Source organism: Acipenser ruthenus, chromosome 3 (genome assembly GCF_902713425.1).
Source record: "Acipenser ruthenus chromosome 3, fAciRut3.2 maternal haplotype, whole genome shotgun sequence".
NCBI classification, from domain to species: Eukaryota; Metazoa; Chordata; class Actinopteri; order Acipenseriformes; family Acipenseridae; genus Acipenser; species Acipenser ruthenus.
Genome location: NC_081191.1, coordinates 4,350,851 through 4,370,932, shown reverse-complemented (window position 1 = coordinate 4,370,932; position 20,082 = coordinate 4,350,851). Strand labels below are relative to the sequence as shown.

General features: G+C 43.0%; 1 protein-coding gene across 1 annotated transcript in view; it reads left to right on the top strand.

The window, feature by feature from the left end:
- Window positions 1-20,082, top strand: part of LOC117435443 (gamma-aminobutyric acid type B receptor subunit 2-like) — a 295,459-nt gene that overhangs the window by 201,766 nt on the left and 73,611 nt on the right. The window contains exons 8-11 of the mRNA XM_034058593.3: window positions 2,599-2,659; window positions 16,068-16,148; window positions 16,344-16,494; window positions 18,466-18,598. Coding sequence (XP_033914484.1) covers window positions 2,599-2,659; window positions 16,068-16,148; window positions 16,344-16,494; window positions 18,466-18,598 — 426 coding nt within the window. The remainder of the gene's footprint in view (window positions 1-2,598; window positions 2,660-16,067; window positions 16,149-16,343; window positions 16,495-18,465; window positions 18,599-20,082) is intronic.

Genomic DNA, 20,082 nt, shown 5'->3' with positions numbered 1-20,082 from the left:
TCTGATCTAGCATAGTCCACAGCCAAAAGCAGCACATCTTAGAGTCCGTATTAAAAAAGGTGCTAAAGATTACATAGACATGGAGACTGAGCTGCACCCTCACCAACCTTGCAGTGTTTGAAGCTCATACTTGATCACATGTTATTTTTGTTATATATATATATATATATATATATATATATATATATATACACACACTGCTGTGCAAAAGTCTTAGACATGTTCCATTTTTCTACTCTGATGCATTATGAGCATCGACAATTTACTCAAAGCCTCCACTAGTGTTTTCTATTATTATAACAACCTTTGACTTGCATAAAGAAGGAAAAACATTGACTGAAATAGCTCGCATCACTTAAGAACATAAGAACATAAGAAAGTTTACAAACGAGAGGAGGCCATTCAGCCCATCTTGTTCGTTTGGTTGTTAGTAGCTTATTGATCCCAGAATCTCATCAAGCAGCTTCTTGAAGGATCCCAGGGTGTCAGCTTCAACAACATTACTGGGGAGTTGGTTCCAGACCCTCACAATTCTCTGTGTAAAAAAGTGCCTCTTATTTTCTGTTCTGAATGCCCCTTTATCTAATCTCCATTTGTGACCCCTGGTCCTTGTTTCTTTTTTCAGGTCAAAAAAGTCCCCTGGGTCAACATTGTCAATACCTTTTAGAATTTTGAATGCTTGAATCAGATCGCCGCGTAGTCTTCTTTGTTCATGACTAAATAGATTCAATTTTTTAAGCCTGTCTGCATATGACATGCCTTTTAAACCCGGGATAATTCTGGGTGCTCTTCTTTGCACTCTTTCTAGAGCAGCAATATCCTTTTTGTAGTGAGGTGACCAGAACTGAACATAATATTCTAGATGAGGTCTTACTAATGCATTGTAAAGTTTTAACATTACTTCCCTTGATTTAAATTCAATACTTTTCACTATATATCCAAGCATCTTGTTGGCCTTTTTATAGCTTCCCCACATTGTCTAGAGGAAGACATTTCTGAGTCAACATAAACTCCTAGGTCTTTTTCATAGTTCCCTTTTTCAATTTCAGTATCTCCCATATGATATTTATAATGCACATTTTTATTGCCTGCATGCAATACTTTACACTTTTCTCTATTAAATTTCATTTACCATGTGTCTGCCCAGTTCTGAATGCTGTCTAGATCATTTTGAATGACCTTTGCTGCTGCAACAGTGTTTGCCACTCCTCCTATTTTTGTGTCGTCTGCAAATTTAACGAGTTTGCTTACTATACCAGAATCTAAATCATTAATGTAGATTAGGAATAGCAGAGGACCTAATACTGATCCCTGTGGTACACCACTGGTTACCTCACTCCATTTTGAGGTTTCTCCTCTAATCAGTACTTTCTGTTTTCTACCTGTTAACCACTCCCTAATCCATGTGCATGCATTTCCTTGAATCCCTACTGCGTTCAGTTTGAGAATTAATCTTTTATGCGGGACTTTGTCAAAAGCTTCCTGGAAATCTAAATAAACCATTTAGTATGCTTTGCAATTATCCCTTGTCGATGTTGCATCCTCAAAGAAATCAAGCAGGTTAGTTAGACACGATCTCCCTTTCCTAAAACCATGCTGACTGTCTCCTAGGATATTGTTACCATATAGGTAATTTTCCATTTTGGATCTTATTATAGTTTCCATAAGTTTACATATAATAGAAGTCAGGCTTATTGGTCTGTAGTTACCTGGTTCGGTTTTGTCTCCCTTTTTGTGGATCGGTATTACGTTTGCTATTTTCCAGTCTAACGGTACAACCCGTGTCAAGAGACTGTTGCATGATCTTGGTTAGCGGTTTGTAAATAACTTCTTTCATTTCTTTGAGTACTATTGGGAGGATCTCATCTGGCCCAGGGGATTTGTTTATTTTAAGAGCTCTTAGTCCCTTTAACACTTCTGCCTCTGTTATGCTAAAGTTATTTAAAATTGGATATTAACAGGTCGACATGTGGGGCATGTTGTCCGTGTCCTCCTTTGATTTTCAAGGTGTGGTATCCGAAGCATAATCAACAAGTACAGAGAAACATCATCTGTAATTGACAAACCCAGGATCGGAAGACCCAAAAAGCTGTCTAACAATGATGAGCAATACTTGAAGATAATATCCTTAAGGAATAGAAAGAAGACAAGCATTGAATTGACAACAGAACTGGCAGAAGGCACAGGAGTCGTTGTCCCTCCATCAACAGTCCAAAGCACCTTTGACCATTGTTCCATAGTCCAATTTCTGTGCTCTTGTGCATATTTTAGCCTTTAGTCGTGTTCCCTTTTCTTAACAGAGGTATTCTTACTGCAACACATCCTTTAAGTCCTGATTTCAAGAATGACCTTCGTACTGTTGATTTGATGGACAACAACACCTGTGCCTTCTGCTGTAAATTCAATGTTTGTCTTATTATTATTATTATTATTATTATTATTATTATTATTATTATTATTATTATTGTTTCGAGTCAACATGCTATGGAGTCAAAATGCAGTATTTCCCCAGTTTTAGAGAGGCTGAAGGTGAATCTTGAGTATATTTGTACCATTATTTCTGGTATGACTGTCATATTCTTGTTTTTATCTTCCCAGGGCCAGGTTATGTTCCGTAATGGAGAACGGATGGGGACCATCAGATTTAACCAGTTTCAAGGTAAGCATGCTTTAACTAGTATGGAACTTGCTACTTAAATTAATTTAAAAGAGAAATGCTATTTCTGTTAATTAATTAGTGTCAGAAAAGAAAAGTGAAGATCAGGGAAAAGGGGACGATACAGATAAATAGAGTGAAGGATTACGTCTTTCAGTCCATCCTTGACATTTTCATTTTGTTTTAGCTCTTGATCTGGCAGTGTTATTTCTTCAGTTCCTTGTCATTTTATTTTCTTGAAAACCCACGTACCAAACCATAGACTGGGAATGGATGATTTTGTAGATGCCCGAGGCAAAACCACCGTTCTCTCTCTCTCTCTCTCTCTCTCTCTCTCTCTCTCTCTCTCTCTCTCTCTCTAATGTGTGACTGGGCAGAAAATAACTGACATCACTTTTGACACGGCGCTGTCCGTTACATTAATCTCCTTTACAGGAACTGTAACTGCTACCATTGTGCTGAAGAAACCCTGGGTTTGTCAAATACTGTATCATGTTCAAAATTACACAATGGCAAATGTTGCATATATGAAGTACTTTGATTGTCTCAGTGTCAGATTGGCAAGAGTGACACCCACAGTACCACCAGATTATTATTATTATTATTATTATTATTATTATTATTATTATTATTATTATTATTATTATTATTATTATTTTAAGTAATCTAATTAGTACACGTACGTCCTTTACATTGCTAGAGTTGTTGATACATTGGTCATGCTTTATATTACCGTAACATAATACACAGTAATAACTATAAATACTGATTACGTTAAGGTTGGTTTATGTTTGTTAAATTTATGAAATAACAGTGTATTAACAATGCTTGGTTAATAAACAGCCTTAGCTGAAAAGTGTTAGAATTGCATGACTAGGGTTCAAACCACACTCCAGACAGGCAGGTAATAGTGTACAGCACCGAGAGGTCACAGCACACTCCAGACAGGCAGGTAATAGCATACAGCACCGAGAGGTCACAGCACACTCCAGACAGGCAGGTATAGTGTACACTACCGAGAGGTCACAGCACACTCCATACAGGCAGGTAATAGTGTACACCACCGAGAGGTCACAGCACACTCTAGACAGGCAGGTAATAGTGTAAACCACCGAGAGATCACAGCACACTCCAGACAGGCAGGTAATAGCATACAGCACCGAGAGGTCACAGCACACTCCAGACAGGCAGGTAATAGCATACAGCACCGAGAGGTCACAGCACACTCCAGACAGGCAGGTAGTAGTGTACAGCACCGAGAGGTCACAGCACACTCCAGACAGGCAGGTAATAGCATACAGCACCGAGAGGTCACAGCACACTCCAGACAGGCAGGTAGTAGTGTACAGTACCGAGAGGTCACAGCACACTCCAGACAGGCAGGTAATAGCATACAGCACCGAGAGGTCACAGCACACTCCAGACAGGCAGGTAGTAGTGTACAGCACCGAGAGGTCACAGCACACTCCAGACAGGCAGGTAATAGCATACAGCACCGAGAGGTCACAGCACACTCCAGACAGGCAGGTAGTAGTGTACAGTACCGAGAGGTCACAGCACACTCCAGACAGGCAGGTAATAGCATACAGCACCGAGAGGTCACAGCACACTCCAGACAGGCAGGTAGTAGTGTACAGCACCGAGAGGTCACAGCACACTCCAGACAGGCAGGTAATAGCATACAGCACCGAGAGGTCACAGCACACTCCAGACAGGCAGGTAGTAGTGTACAGTACCGAGAGGTCACAGCACACTCCATACAGGCAGGTAATAGCATACAGCACCGAGAGGTCACAGCACACTCCAGACAGGCAGGTAATAGCATACAGCACCGAGAGGTCACAGCACACTCCAGACAGGCAGGTAATAGCATACAGCACCGAGAGGTCACAGCACACTCCAGACAGGCAGGTAATAGTGTACAGTACCGAGAGGTCACAGCACACTCGAGACAGGCAGGTAATAGCATACAGCACCGAGAGGTCACAGCACACTCCAGACAGGCAGGTAATAGCATACAGCACCGAGAGGTCACAGCACACTCCATACAGGCAGGTAATAGTGTACAGCACCGAGAGGTCACAGCACACTCCAGACAGGCAGGTAGTAGTGTACAGCACCGAGAGGTCACAGCACACTCCAGACAGGCAGGTAGTAGTGTACAGCACCGAGAGGTCACAGCACACTCCAGACAGGCAGGTAATAGCATACAGCACCGAGAGGTCACAGCACACTCCAGACAGGCAGGTAATAGCATACAGCACCGAGAGGTCACAGCACACTCCAGACAGGCAGGTAATAGCATACACCACCGAGAGGTCACAGCACACTCCAGACAGGCAGGTAGTAGTGTACAGTACCGAGAGGTCACAGCACACTCGAGACAGGCAGGTAATAGCATACAGCACCGAGAGGTCACAGCACACTCCAGACAGGCAGGTAATAGCATACAGCACCGAGGTCACAGCACCGGGTTTTAAAAGTGTTTTTAAAGCAAGCCAATCAGTTCATATTTTACAACTTAGAGGGCAAGGTATTCCAAAGTGCCAGGTGCAAATTTTTCAAGGGCATTGGACCCACAAAAAATAGAACATAAGAAAGTTTACAAACGAGGGGTTCCCGAGTGGCGTATCCAATAAAGACACTCTGCGTGGAGTATAGCCTGGAGGTCACCAGTTCGAGTCCAGGCTATTCCACTGCTGACCGTGGACGGGAGCTCCCAGGTGGCGGCACACAATTGGCCGAACGCCGCCCAGGTGGGGGAGGGCTTAGGTCACACCAGCGACCCCTGTGGACTGGCCGGGCGCCTGCGGGCCTGCCTGTAATTTGCCCAGAACTGCATGGTCCTCCGACGCTGTAGCTCTGAGGTGGCTGCATGGCAGGCCTGCAGAGTGAAAAGAAGCAGACAGCTGAGCGCACACGTTTCGGAGGACGCATGAGTCCGTCTTCATCTCTCCCGAGTCATCACGGGGGTGGCAGCGGTGAACCGGGTTATCTGTTTATAGCGCATCATATCACCGCCCCTGACGCATTATTTTGCAATGCCGTACACTCGCTCGCTCGCCAGTTAAAACAATAAAAAAAATGTATTCAGGAGCGCCCCCAGAAATCTTTCACATGGTACGCACAACTGAACCACACTGACATCTCATCTCATGCCGATAACAACTCTGCATCAACATGCTGTTAAGAGTTTCAGTCAGAGTGCTGCATTTCTGTTCTTTCCTGAGTTTCCCTTTTTCAAAATGAATAAACACAGCGCGCTGCCATAGAGACAGAACAGCAACTACAGTGACAGCCAAATAGTCCAGAACAATAAAAGCTACAAATAAACCTATTTGAAACAGACTTAAAGGAAAAACTAACTCACAAATATGTTATGCTGATTCCATTTCTAATCATTTTACTCTCACAATCACTACAACTAATCATTACTCCTCTCCGCTCTTCGGGGGAAACAGTAAAAAAAAGTTTAAAAAATATGTAAATATACCCCAGCATAAGAAATGTCAGGTGTTCCGTTTTTGCATTTTGAAAAGGTGGTCATCGTAATGGGAGGACCAATTAGAAAACCTCCTTCAGGTGACCATAGGGATTAGGAGAGCACATACAGGTGAAAGCTAGAATGTAGGCTAAGAGAATGCAATGTGAATATAACTATGTCTAATAATCCACACAAGTCCCCTATACAGCAGTACAAACTTTTTCTTAGATAAGAGTTTTCTAAAGCAAGGGTTCTCAAACCAAAAATGTTGGTGGTCGCATTTGAGAAACACGAATCTAAAGGTTTCCTTAATTGTGCTGAATTCTTAGACAAAGTTTGATTCTATCACACCTCAGCCAACACAAGGTAAAGCAGGTTGCTCTGTGATGGGTGCGTGTGTGTCGAATAAATCATGCACAGAAACAGTCTGGATGATGCCTTTGTCAATGTTGGTACTTGACAAAGACATTGGCTAAAACATTTGCCTGCTTGACTCAGTATTCCTTTACCTCAGTATTCCAGCTAGGCTCTTACTCTCAACAGCCAGTCATAATTACACCTCTTGGTCCCTGGTTCTATACTCTGAGATCCATCCCTTAATGTAAATTATAGAGGGTTGACTGGGGGGGAGGGGGGGGGTTCTCTTTAGCTTTAGTTTTGTGAACACAGGATATACAGTACAGTATATACAACATTTAAACCTGGACTGCAATAAGACTCATTTTAATTTAACAGTCTTACAGCAGTCTTTACATTTAATCTTCAGGACCATAAACAAGTTCCCATTTCATACTGGTTTTCTTTTAGCCCTATTTGTTGTGATATACACTTTCTTTATCGACTCAAGTATCCACTGAAGTTCAAAGTGTTGCAGAAGTCTGCATCATGGCAACTCCCATACAGTATTACTTGAGAAGTCCTCCACTGAGGAGGGGAATCAAATGGGTGAAATATCTAGCACAATTTCACCAATATCTGAGGAAAATAGTGTTGAACTTGATTAAATAAATTATGACAAACAGAATCGCATTTCATATACACCCACATCACTAATCAAGTAGCAGTACCATATTACCTTACTCATACACACATTATATTTAAAAGCAGGCTGGCCTTATCTTTTTTGCCATACAGCTCTGTCACAGAATGAAAACAGATTATTTGGTGACAGTAAAAACAAATCTCCAAGATATGATATCGTTACACATACATTGTATTTTATTTACATTTTCATAGCAATCCATGCCATATCTGTGAGAAAGATAAGACTGTAACACAGTCTTCTCAGCTTTAACCTGTAAACGCAATTAATTGGAGAAGGCTGTCACAAGCAGGACTTGCTTTCAGAACGTAGAGATTTAATACACAGAAAAAGGGGACTTGGAAGGTTTCTTATATAAACAGAATTCTTCATCTGATAAAATTTGTCTGAACATTTTCTTTGTCTGTTATTATGAATCAAGGCATAGAGCAATTGTAGGATGTCCGTGAAGAGGAAACTGGAGACATTAAATTAGAGTTGTGACTCATTTTGTAAGGGGATTTGAATGTACCAGAATTCTGGTTCTTTTGCTAATAGATTCATTTTTTTATAGCTGTGCAACTGGAGTGATGTTATTTGGCACTAGAATTAATTTGTTGTGTCTGTACTAGTGATATAAAATATGGTTAATTTCAGATTATTAAATTAAATACCAAAACTGACTTTGAAAGATTAATAAACTGCACAGTTTGGATCGATTTATTATACTATGAAACTTCACGTCTTCTTTATGGTCACACATCATAAAAGTAGCTTCCGCATCCCAGCCACTTTCACTCTGGGATCTGTAGTCCAAGGGAGCCTCGAGACCTGTTAAAGCTCCCATAATGCATACAAAATGGCATCACAAACAAAGCATGCAGGGAGCATAACGTGGTATCAGAACTTGTCGTTATAAATAGTTGTCAGAGAATGAAGGCGAGCAAGTGTTTAAATACTGTAAGTTCATAAATACAAACTAGTTGTATTTTCTTTACACATTTATCAATGACCTAATTAATGACGTTTTGTTCTGCAAGAGAAAAGCGGCAGATATTAAATTATATAAATATAGGGTCAGTCCATGTCAGATCAATCACCATCGAAACCGAAGGTTCGTGGATTTTGATATAAATATGTATTTATAAGTGAGCTACCCAAAGTTGTTGTATTGTTTTACTGGGACTATCACTTGTAAGTAACCTAATGATCCCTTTCAATTCGAATACGACCACCAACCAATACTTTTGGGAAAAGTATACCAAAACCATTGCGAGGAAGCGTGAGCGGACAGCATATGAGGGACGCCTCGCTACCGCCAGCTAGTGTTGGTGGTGTATGCATACAACCTCAAAGACCCTTGTGCCTAATGAAGGCGTAGAGGGATCTACCACATTAAGTCAGTAGAACCTGGTGAGTGTATGAGGAGTAGCCCAGCTAGCTGCAGTACAAATGTCAGTCAATGAGGCACCTCGAAAGAGAACCCATGACATAGCCACACTTCTGGTAGAGTGCGCTGCCACTATCCCAGGTGGGGGTAGACCGGCCTTATTATATGCAGTCGATACTGTGTCCACAATTCAGTGGGACAGTCACTGCTTCGAGAGGGCTTGACCTAGGGTCCTTTCACCATAGCAAACGAAGAGCTGTTCAGACTGACGCAGCGCCTTCGTCATATCCATATAACCTCTCAATGCCCTCCGATCAAAGGGAGGTGGATGGAAGGCCTCTAGTTCCACTGATTGATTCAAGTGGAAAGTGGTAATCACCTTAGGTTGGAATGCAGGGTTCGTGCTCAACAATACCCTGTTTCCATTATCCCAAACACACATACAAGAACTGTGCACAGACAAAGCCTGTAGCTCACTGACCAGCTTAGCTGAGGTGATGACCAATAAAAAGGTGTCTTCATGGAGAGATATTTCAGCTCTATGAAATGTATAGGCTCAAACGGGGCCATAGAGCCTCCAATACTACGTCCAGACTCCACTCGGGGAGGAAGTCCTTTCTAGGGGGATGCAGTCAACGAGCACCCTTTAGAAATGGGGTCACCAGAATATGAGGGAAACTGAGTCTATAGGGATGTGGCATGCAGATATAGCTGCCATGTACACCAGCTCTAGCAGATCTTGCAGAAACTGTAAAATCATTGCTACGGGGCAGTAGATGGGGTCATGGCCTCTAGTCATACACCACTTTTGAAAATACCTCCACTTGTAAGCATATAGTGCTCTTGTGGAGGAAGCCCTAGCGTTGTGCAGTGTACTAATGACCGCATCTGAGAGCCCTAAGGTGGACAGACGGTTCCGTTCAGGGGCCAGAGAGTACCTTGCGCCTGACTGAGGAGATCCATGTGCAGTGGGATCTCCCAGGGCTGGCCCTGCAGCAGCTGGCAAAAGTTTGAAAACCAGATTCTCCTGGGCCATCTGGGGGTGACCAGGAGAACCGTCACTTTGTCTCTCCTGAACTTCTCGAGGGAGGCAGGGAGCAGCGGTATTGGCGGGAAAGCATACAAAAGCGCTTTGGGCCATTCGTTGGCTAGGGCATCGACTCCTAGTGGACCTCCGCAACGGTGAAGGGAGAACCACAGGGGGCAAGGAGTCGTTTCTGCCGAGGCAAAGAGATCGATTTGGGCTTCCAGGAAGCGATCCCAAATGTGCTGCACCACCTGAGGGTGGAGTCACCATTCTGACGGGTGAGGACCCTCCCTTGAAAGGAGGTCCGCCGCCCAGTTCACCACTCCGGGGAGGTGAACAGCCCAGAGGGACAATAAGTGCTTCTGTGCCCAGATCAACAGCCAAAAGGCTATGCGGTGTAACCCTGGGAACCGAAACCCACTCTAGTGGTTCACGTATGCCACTACTGACATGTTGTCGGTGCGAATGAGGACATGTCTGTTCTGGAGTGCAGGAAGGAAATGCTGGAGAGCAAGGTGCACTGCTCGGAGCTCCAGCATGTTTATGTGCAGGACCTACTTACTCCTGTGCCTGCCCAGATGCAGGTGCTCCAACAACGACAGACACAAAGTTCATGGTTCAAAACAGTTATTTATTTTCTGTTTTCCCGGTTTGCAACCGGTTAAATAATAATGCTGGCTCTACATAACAATGTGTATCGCCAGTATATAAACCACTGGGTTCAGTCCCGAAATAATAATACAAAGAATAACACACAACACAGACACGGTCCAATTATTTTTAGGCTCAGCTCACTGCTGCTACCACCCCCGCGCTGACTCGGGAGCGGCAAAGACGAACACATGCTGTCCTCTGAAGCGTGTGCCATCAGCCGACTGCTTTTTTTCACACTGCAGACTCACCGTGCATCCACCTCAGAGCTACAGTGTTGGAGGACAATGCAGCTCTAGGCAGCTTACAGGCAAGCCCGCAGGTGCCCGGCTAGACTACAGGGGTCGCTGGTGCGCGGTGAGCCGAGGACACCCTGGCCTTCAAGAAGACAAGCAACTTGATATTCTTGATAAAAAAATAACCCTTTAAAATGATATACAGTGGTCAAGCCCAATAGCACTGATGAGTTGGACCATATGATTGCAGTACTGATGAAGAGTTTCTGTGTTAAGAAGTTTGTGTCTCGCCTATACAACAATGCTGTACATAGCAATGCCACCCAAACTGCATCTTGATACAGTGTATTAGAGGCATGTTAAACATGATTCTTAGCATTAGCCAAACCAGCACTTCATATATTGATTATTCCAGTATAACATTGTAGATTAAACAGTTGTTTTCCCTGGTATCTAACAACTTCCTGTCACATGACCTGATTGCAGTTAGACCATTGGAGTAAAGCTGAAACGTTCTTAATTCCATTATTATCAGTAATTAGGAAAAAACAACATACCTGATAAATTTAGTTCCACTTGAAAACCCCAGAGATGTACCCTACTTAGCTCAATCCAGACGGTTGTCATGCTGATGCGCTGGGGAGGCCGCACTTTGGTTGATCCCCGGAGCCAGCATCGCAGCCGTTGTGTGTGCTGATGCGCCAGGGAGGCAAAATAAGCTGATCCCTGGAGCCAGCATTACACTTCAGCCATTAACACCAGACAGAAGGATATCTACATCATCATATGGAAGGAAACGTAAATGGATGGAGACGCATATGGATCACATTAGTTTACTGTAAAGCTACGTCTTAGTTGGTGCTTATCTTGGCGAGAGCCGAGTTCAAATCAGCATGAAGTTTTAACATCTACTCTCGTGTAATGGAAATCATGAAGATCTGGATACGTCCAGTGACTGCTGTGAATAGTGCAGCTGGCAACAAGGGAAAGACCTTGTGACAGCCTGGAGAGACAGCTGACAGGAGGAAAGAGACCCCATTGGGGCTGGTAAGGGTTAGCTACCCTTGTCGGCAGTATCCAGCTCTGTGTTTACAGGATGCTGGAGACACCCGCCCAAGGCTTCTAAGAAATTAAAGAGAAAAATACCCCTAGAGTCTGCGAGAGCGGGGGCGGAAGATGACTCAACGTTGGACAACACGGTTAACGACTTAGGAACGGAAACGGATATGAGTATGGAGAGTACTTCACAAAAGACTAGTTCAAGATCTGCAGTTAACAAAGACATGGAACTCCAGGTTTGTGTCTGCGGCTGGAGCAAGGCGACAACGGTCAGGGGTTTGAAGATTCATCAAGGGAGAATGAAATGCTTGAGGGAGAAGGGACAAGGGCCTCGCATTGATCAGTACTTCTTACGAAGTCAGTCAAGTCAGTCGAATGAAATCCAGCGACAGGAAGCAAACCACAGTTCGCAGGATATCAGCACCCCTGTCATAGATGTGAGGAGGACTTGCATGGACACAGTTAGTGATGAACCTAATGATCCTTGTGAACCCGGTCAGACAAACCAGCATAAGAGAGAAAAGAACCTCAACGGGCACAAGAATGGAGTTAAATGGCCAAGAGCTTGTGAGAAAACTGCATGGGACACAGTAAACACAGATCTCTGCGTTGCATTGGAAAGATTAAGTGGAACAGTTGAAAAGAAGCTGGATAAATTTGGGGACATCATCTACGCATATGGAAGTGAGAGGTTTGGAGTTGAAAAAAGGAAGGAAAAAGTACAAACTATTCCTGGAAAGTCTAGACGGCAGCAGGAGATTGAACGCTTAGTTAGAGAAAGGAGACAGCTGAGGAACCAATGGAGAAGAGCAGAACAAAGTCAGAAGGAGGGACTCAATCTCTTACAAAGGGTCATAAAAGATAAGCTTGCAACATTGCGCAGAGCTGAGCGCCTACGGAAACGCTACAAAAAGAAGGAGCGTGCGAGAGCTAACTTTTATAAAGACCCATTCAAATTTGTAAAGAAGTTATTCACCAGTGAGAAGAATGGCACACTAAAAGCATCTAAGGTTGAGCTGGAGAGATATTTGGAGGAAACACATACAGATTCAAAAAGGCAGGAGCCTATGTCAATTCCGTCAGACATCCCACCTATCAATCCACCAGAATACCAAATGGAGGACTGTGCACCTAAGTGGAAAGAAATAGAGCAAGCTGTGAAAAAAGCAAGGGCTTCATCATCTCCAGGGCCTAATGGAGTTCCGTACAGAGTGTACAAGAGTGCTTCAGGAGTTCTACGAATTCTGTGGAAATTGATGAAAGTGGCTTGGGAAAAACAGGTTGTACCAAGAGCATGGCGCCGAGCAGGTGGAGTATTTATACCTAAAGAAAAAGATTCTACAAGCATCAGTCAGTTTCGTCCCATTTCCCTATTAAATGTAGAAGGCAAGATTTTCTTCAGCATTATTGCTCAGAGATTGTCAGCTTACCTATTAAAGAACTGCTTCATTGACACTTCAATACAAAAAGCGGGCATTCCAGGTTTCCCAGGTTGCTTAGAACACATCAATGTGATCTGGCAACAAATTCAATCAGCTAAAAAGGAGAGGAAGGAGCTCCATGTGACATTCCTGGATTTGGCTAATGCATATGGTTCAGTGCCACATGAACTACTTTGGGCAGCATTTGATTTTTTCAGTGTACCGATGACAATAACAAATTTAGTGAAAGCCTATTTTGGAGATTTGCAATTCAGTTTTTCAACTTCAGAATTCAGCACTACATGGCAATGCCTAGAGGTTGGAATAATGGCAGGATGCACCATTTCTCCACTGGCTTTTACCATGGCAATGGAAGTAATCATTAGGGCATCAAAATGGGTAGTAGGAGGCGAGCGCTTGGCTTCTGGAATGCGACTACCACCAATTCGAGCATACATGGATGACATGACAACCATGACTACAACAGTAGCCTGCACTAATCGATTATTGGGCAAATTAACCAATAACATTGAATGGGCACGAATGCAATTCAAGCCCACTAAATCAAGGAGCATCTCTATAATTAAAGGCAAAGTAGTAGATAAAACATTCTTCATTAATGGTGAGGCAATACCAACAGTGTCTGAGAAGCCAGTGAAGAGTCTTGGGAGATGGTACGACGGGGATCTAAAGGTCACAGTTCGTGTGGGAGAAGTTAGACAACAAGCAGTGGAAGGGTTGAAGAGCATAGACAGCTGCGCTCTACCAGGTAAACTAAAACTCTGGTGCTTTCAGTTTGGTCTACTGCCGAGGTTGCTGTGGCCACTGACTGTGTACGAGGTTTCTTTGACAACAGTAGAGAAGCTGGAAGCTTTAATCAGTTCATACATCAGGAAATGGTTGGGAGTTCCACGCTGCCTCAGCAGAGTGGGACTTTATGGTAAAGGAATACTGCAGCTACCAGTCTCTGCTCTAACCGAGGAGTTTAAGTGCGCCAAGGTCAGACTGGAAATGACATTAGTAGAGTCACGCGATAAATGCGTAAGGGAGGCAGCACCTGTGTTGAAAACTGGAAGAAAGTGGGCGGCAAAGAAAGCTGTGGAAGATGCAAAGGCTGCCCTTCGAATTGGTGATATCATGGGGCAAGTTCAGCATGGAAGAGGGGGTCTTGGTTTCAGTTCAACTCCTCCTACATGGCACAAGGCGGCCCCAGCTCAAAGAAGGAAGCTGGTAGTCAACGAGGTGCAAAAGCAGGAGGAGAGGATGAGGTGTATAAAGGCCATTTCCCAGGCCAAACAGGGAGAATGGATGAGATGGGAGAGTGTGGAACAACGCAAGATTGGCTGGCAAGACCTATGGTCAATGGAACAGAGCAGGATCAGTTTCCTCATCAGGTCAACATATGATGTTCTCCCATCACCACAGAACCTAAACCTCTGGGTAGGAGAGGATCCCTCATGTCCTTTGTGTTCATCACCTGCAACATTAAGGCACATTTTGACAGGATGTAAGGTGGCTCTTAGCCAAGGACGGTTTACTTGGCGCCATGACCAGGTGCTGCGATGTTTGGCCTTAGCATTGGAAGACAAGCGTAACATGACCAATAAGTTGCCACCTGTTCCATCAAAACATTACACACAAAAGACAACATTCCTCCGCCCAGGAGAGCAACCACCAAGAAAAGGTGTTAAAACCAATCCACGCCCAGGACAACTGGAAGCTGCTAGAGACTGGAATATGCTGGCAGATGTTGGTCAACGGCTTATTTTTCCACCTGAGATTGCCACCACTAACCTTCGACCAGATATTGTCTTTAGGTCTGGATCAGCACGCCTTGTTCACCTGGTAGAGTTAACAGTGCCATGGGAGGACGCTGTAGATGAGGCGTATGAGAGGAAGAAACTGCGGTATGCTCAACTAGCCACTGAAGCGGAACAGCGAGGATGGAGAGTTCGGGTTTACCCAGTGGAAGTGGGTTGTCGAGGATTTGTGGCACACTCTACAATCCGGTTTCTCAGAGACGTCGGATTCAGTGGCCAAGAGTTGCGTCGCACAGTGAAGAACTTATCTGAAGCAGCAGAGAGGAGCAGCAACTGGCTGTGGTTGAGACGGAAAGATTCTGGCTGGGGACAGGTAAGTAAGCTGGGCTGAGTTGAGTGGGGGATGGAGGGGGGTGATGCTGGGACGCCAGAATCACCGCCGAGCCCTCTTGAGGTGTCGTGGGCTAGTCGACGAAACACTGAGGATGGAAGGTGCCCACTTGAAAACCCCAGAGATGTACCCTACTTAGCTCAATCCAGACGGTTGTCATGCTGATGCGCTGGGGAGGCCGCACTTTGGTTGATCCCCGGAGCCAGCATCGCAGCCGTTGTGTGTGCTGATGCGCCAGGGAGGCAAAATAAGCTGATCCCTGGAGCCAGCATTACACTTCAGCCATTAACACCAGACAGAAGGATATCTACATCATCATATGGAAGGAAACGTAAATGGATGGAGACGCATATGGATCACATTAGTTTACTGTAAAGCTACGTCTTAGTTGGTGCTTATCTTGGCGAGAGCCGAGTTCAAATCAGCATGAAGTTTTAACATCTACTCTCGTGTAATGGAAATCATGAAATATTATCTGCTTATAGCCACTCATTTCCTGATATGTAAACATGTTGAATGTGTTAACAAGCTGTACTGCAAAGTATGGTGAACCAGTAAGTCAAAGAAACAAATTCCGTTTACCCAATCACAGGCCCAGAATGACACTTCAGTATGATCGCATTTACACCATCACGGTCCTTAAAGGGTTAAGCATTTTTTTGTAAATCTTATTACTTCAAAGTCTAAAACAATAACAATACATCAGTTATATGTGGCAAGTGCAGTACTGTATATGCACTCAAATATTGCTTTCTATAGTAATCATGATGATACACACATGTTTGACAGTATTCCACACCTATTTCCTCAATGTAACCTTAATGTAAATCACTAGGACCTTGGATGGTCTCTTTCACTTTTTTTAATTGTGGCAAACACACTGATTGTAAATGCAAACTACTGCCTGTCATTATCCACACATTTTTTTCTTATTTTTTTTTTAATAATGTGTCTTGTTTGTGTTTCTGCAGAAGGTCAAGAAGTAAAGGTTGGGGAATACAATGCAATAGCTGACGTACTGGAGCTCATGAACAATACCATCAGGTTCCAAGGTAAAGAGACAAAGACCAGTGAATGTCAGTAACCTGCGTGTGAAGGTTTACTTCGATGTACCATGGTAAAAGCAAAGCACAGTGCATAGTAAAGCATGTTGCGTTTCATTCTCCTGCTTTTAATATGCTCAGTGTTTGAGTAGGTGTGGACTGCAGCTGACCCCTCTCTCTTTTTTTTTTATTTAATTTTTTTAGGTGTGGAGCCTCCAAAAGACCGGACGATTGTCCAAAACCAGCGGCGTAACATAAACCTTCCCTTGTACAGCATTCTCTCTGCCGTTACCATCCTGGGAATGTTCATGGCAGGAGCCTTCCTTTTCTTCAACATCAAAAACCGCAATCATAAGTAAGACCTTTTACTTCAAATTCTCTGTCTCTAAAAGATCTCATCAGATTCGGGATTTTTTATTTATTTTTATTTTTTGATTTCCTGGCTGCTGAAATGTCAGTGACATGCAAGGGCATTAATGAAAATGACATTAGCGCTTGTGCATTTTAATTGGGAGGTCGTAGGTTCAACCGCACAATGGCTATTACTCTCGGTTGAATCCTCATACCACTAGAACCACATATCCTGCCCCCAACCCAACACCATGCTGGGGCACTGGTTGAGTTCATGTTCATTTTACGTTTAATGAGATCTCAGTTTCATGAGTTGTCTTTAACAGCTCAGCTGGAGTGCAAAACACCTTCTACTGTGACATTGTGAGAAAGCTGTTATTTTTGCCACCTGTTACTGTCTTATATAAGAAAATAAGAATGTTGTCGATCGAGAGGAGGATGTTCTGCACATCAGTGCTTGTCCGGTTTCTAGTAGCTGAAATTAGTCTGGTTGCTCTTCTTCGGTCTCACCAGTGCGTTACTTCATCATAACCTCCTTGGATTTGTACTCCACACTTTTAGCTATATACCTAAGCTGTTTGTCTTTTTGTTTTCTTCCCCCACTGTGTAGTTGCTGACAGTGACAAATCTATTGCCACACCAAGGTCTTTCTCTTTGTGTGGCTGTTCAAGCTCTATCCTGTCCATTTGGTATCTGGATCTTAGATTTTTGTGACCGGTGTGCAACTCTTTACATTTGTTGATATGAAATTTCTTTTGTCATGTTTCTGCCCAGTTTTGTATGCAGACTAAATCATCTGAGATTTCCTGAGTTGTTGAATGTTTGTCTGCCATCTACAGTTTTGACAAGTTTGCTAATTATCCCCCTATCTAAGTCGTTGATGTAGATAAGAATCATCAGTGGTCCTAAGACAGAGTCCTTCGGCACCCCACTGAGCACATTGCCCCAGTTAGAGGTTTCTTCTCTTACAATCTCTGCTTCCTGTGTTTTAACCAGTTCTGTAACCACTTGCATGTACTACCTTGTATTCCCACGGATCTCATAGGCTCTTTTTGTGTTCATCCTTGCAGTGACTTATTTGAAGAAGCCTAAGAGGCTAGGCAGGAGCACCCTTTTCTATATTTGTGTCAGCCATCTCCTATGCTGTAAAGACACTCCTCTAGTTTCTTTCTTACAATGGATTCCATGATTTTACATGTTATGGAGGCGAGGCTCATGGGTCTGTAGTTTTCTGGTTCCACCTGAGCTCCCTTTTTAAATATGGGTATTACATTTTCAACACACCAGTCAGCTGGAACAACCCCTGTTAGTTTTGAAAGACTCCAGTCCTCAAGTTGTTGATTTTCTTCAGGTTCGTTTGAAACATCTCACAAAGATAATCTTTTCCGCAGGTACAGAAAACCTTGCCCCAGACTCCTTTTCTTCCTCAGTATCTTAGACAACTGCTGTAATTTGGTTCTCTCACCATAGAAAACAGACAAGGAATTTCACCTCACCAAATGAACAGATAACATAGCCTCATCTTGTACTGTCTAACGGAAAACTTCACACTCCTAATGCCTTCCCCAGTGATAATGTATGATTTCCCAATGCAGGCTCTGATGCAAAATCACTGAAGCATTTCCTACTCTATAAATATACATTTTCACACAAGGCGCTGCTGAAAAAGGAGTGTCTGTGACTTGCAAAGCCTTTAACGTCAGTCAGTCTCACCCCTTCTCCTTGAAGGATGAGCGTTGTGCTTGTTTTGGGAGACCCATCTCTGAGCCTCTGGATGCAATATTTGAGTTATTCGTTGGCCTTGTTCTTTTGATGGAGCTATTTAGAGAATCCCGGTGGAGCCCTGTAAATGGGTCAGACTGGAGTCTCATTCATTAGTCATACTGGAAATACAGCTCATTACTTTCCTTCCCCGTAATATGAGATCAGTGTGGTTCTGTTAAAATCTGATGTCTGTCTACCTCTGTCTCCACAGGCTGATAAAGATGTCCAGTCCATACATGAACAACTTGATTATCCTTGGAGGAATGCTGTCCTACACATCCATCTTTCTCTTTGGTCTTGATGGGTCCTTTGTCTCTGACAAAGTATTTGAAACTCTTTGCACTGTAAGTACTGTACCTAACAATACAATAAATAAAGAGAAAACCTGCACATTTATCCAGGTTCTGCTGGGGGTGTTGTACACAGTTTCCAGTTTTTCACCACAAATTGCTGAAGCATCTGAAAACTTGAAATCCTGATGCATAAATGTGACTTGCTGACTGAGAAAACTTGCGGTGGGAACTGAAGGTTCCAACCGCAGTGATGTAAAATAAGCAATAATGCTGACATTTCTAGGCCTGGCCTTCGTTCCTTAAGCAGTTCATTTTGTTCATTATGCTTATTAAACTTGGTGCAGAATGTACCACCAGGACCAGAGTTGTCCGCACCTGATCTCGATGGTATTTCTTACTGGTCTAAAACACAAAATGATGCAATATGAATCTTAAAAAGAACACATTAGTTAAGTTATCACTACTATTAGTGCTGCATGTTCCTGTCTCGTCTCCAAATGTGACACAAAAAAAACAACAAATAAAAAAACCTTTTGTTTAGCATCAACATTATGTTCTGAATTGTTATTTACATGTGTAAATACATAAATAATTTTTGGTATTTTACTTAAGCATATTAATTACAACACATTCACACTCAGTGAAAGTAACAGTATTAATCCCATTGCCTGCAGTGGCCGAAAGGCACTTATCAAAAAACAAACAATGTGGAAATTACTAGATGGGTAATGGTTGACCTCTTGGTGGTACTACTGGGAAAACGCTGTGACTGAAGCACACAACATCACTGCATACCTGTCCAGAGATCTGGCAAGCAGTGGTGTAATTGCTGATGGTCAGACTGATGCAGCAAAAAAAAAGAAAATAGCTCACATATATAAACAACAGTAGTTAATAACGACACGACAAGAAAGAGTCAGCAGAAAGCATTCACAAGAGCTAATTTTCAAAGCTGTCCAAAACTTGAATTGCTGCTCAGGTCTGAGGTTGTCAAGAGTTATCATTGAATGATAGCTTGGGACACTAAATCTAGTGGATTTGGGCTAGCAAAAGAAATAAAACAAGATAATAATAATAATCAACCAAATAAAACAACAAAGGTATATACTGTAGATATTTGATATACATGTGCCCCCCCCTAGTGGTTGTTTAGTCCATCTTATCATGGTCCACTGCATCAGTATGAAAACAACACCACAGTGTTCAGACTCGAGTAGTTTAAATACAGTGGATCACATTCTATTAGACTTCACACAGTGGTATAAACTAAACAAGGGACATTAGCAGCACATAGTCATTTGTTAAGTGCATTTGTGCACTAATGTTAACAGGTTAACATCACTGTTACTTACTCCTTTGAATGCTGTGAGGCATAATGCTCTGCAAAGCCATGCCTGGAGTGAAGTTAACAGTGGGGTCAGCTAAATGAAGTATTGGGGGGAAGCAACATTAGTAAATACACATTTTCTTATAGCAGCTGAGGAAATAGAACCCAGCATTTATGATACGCTCGTGCGACAATGCACAGACGGTAT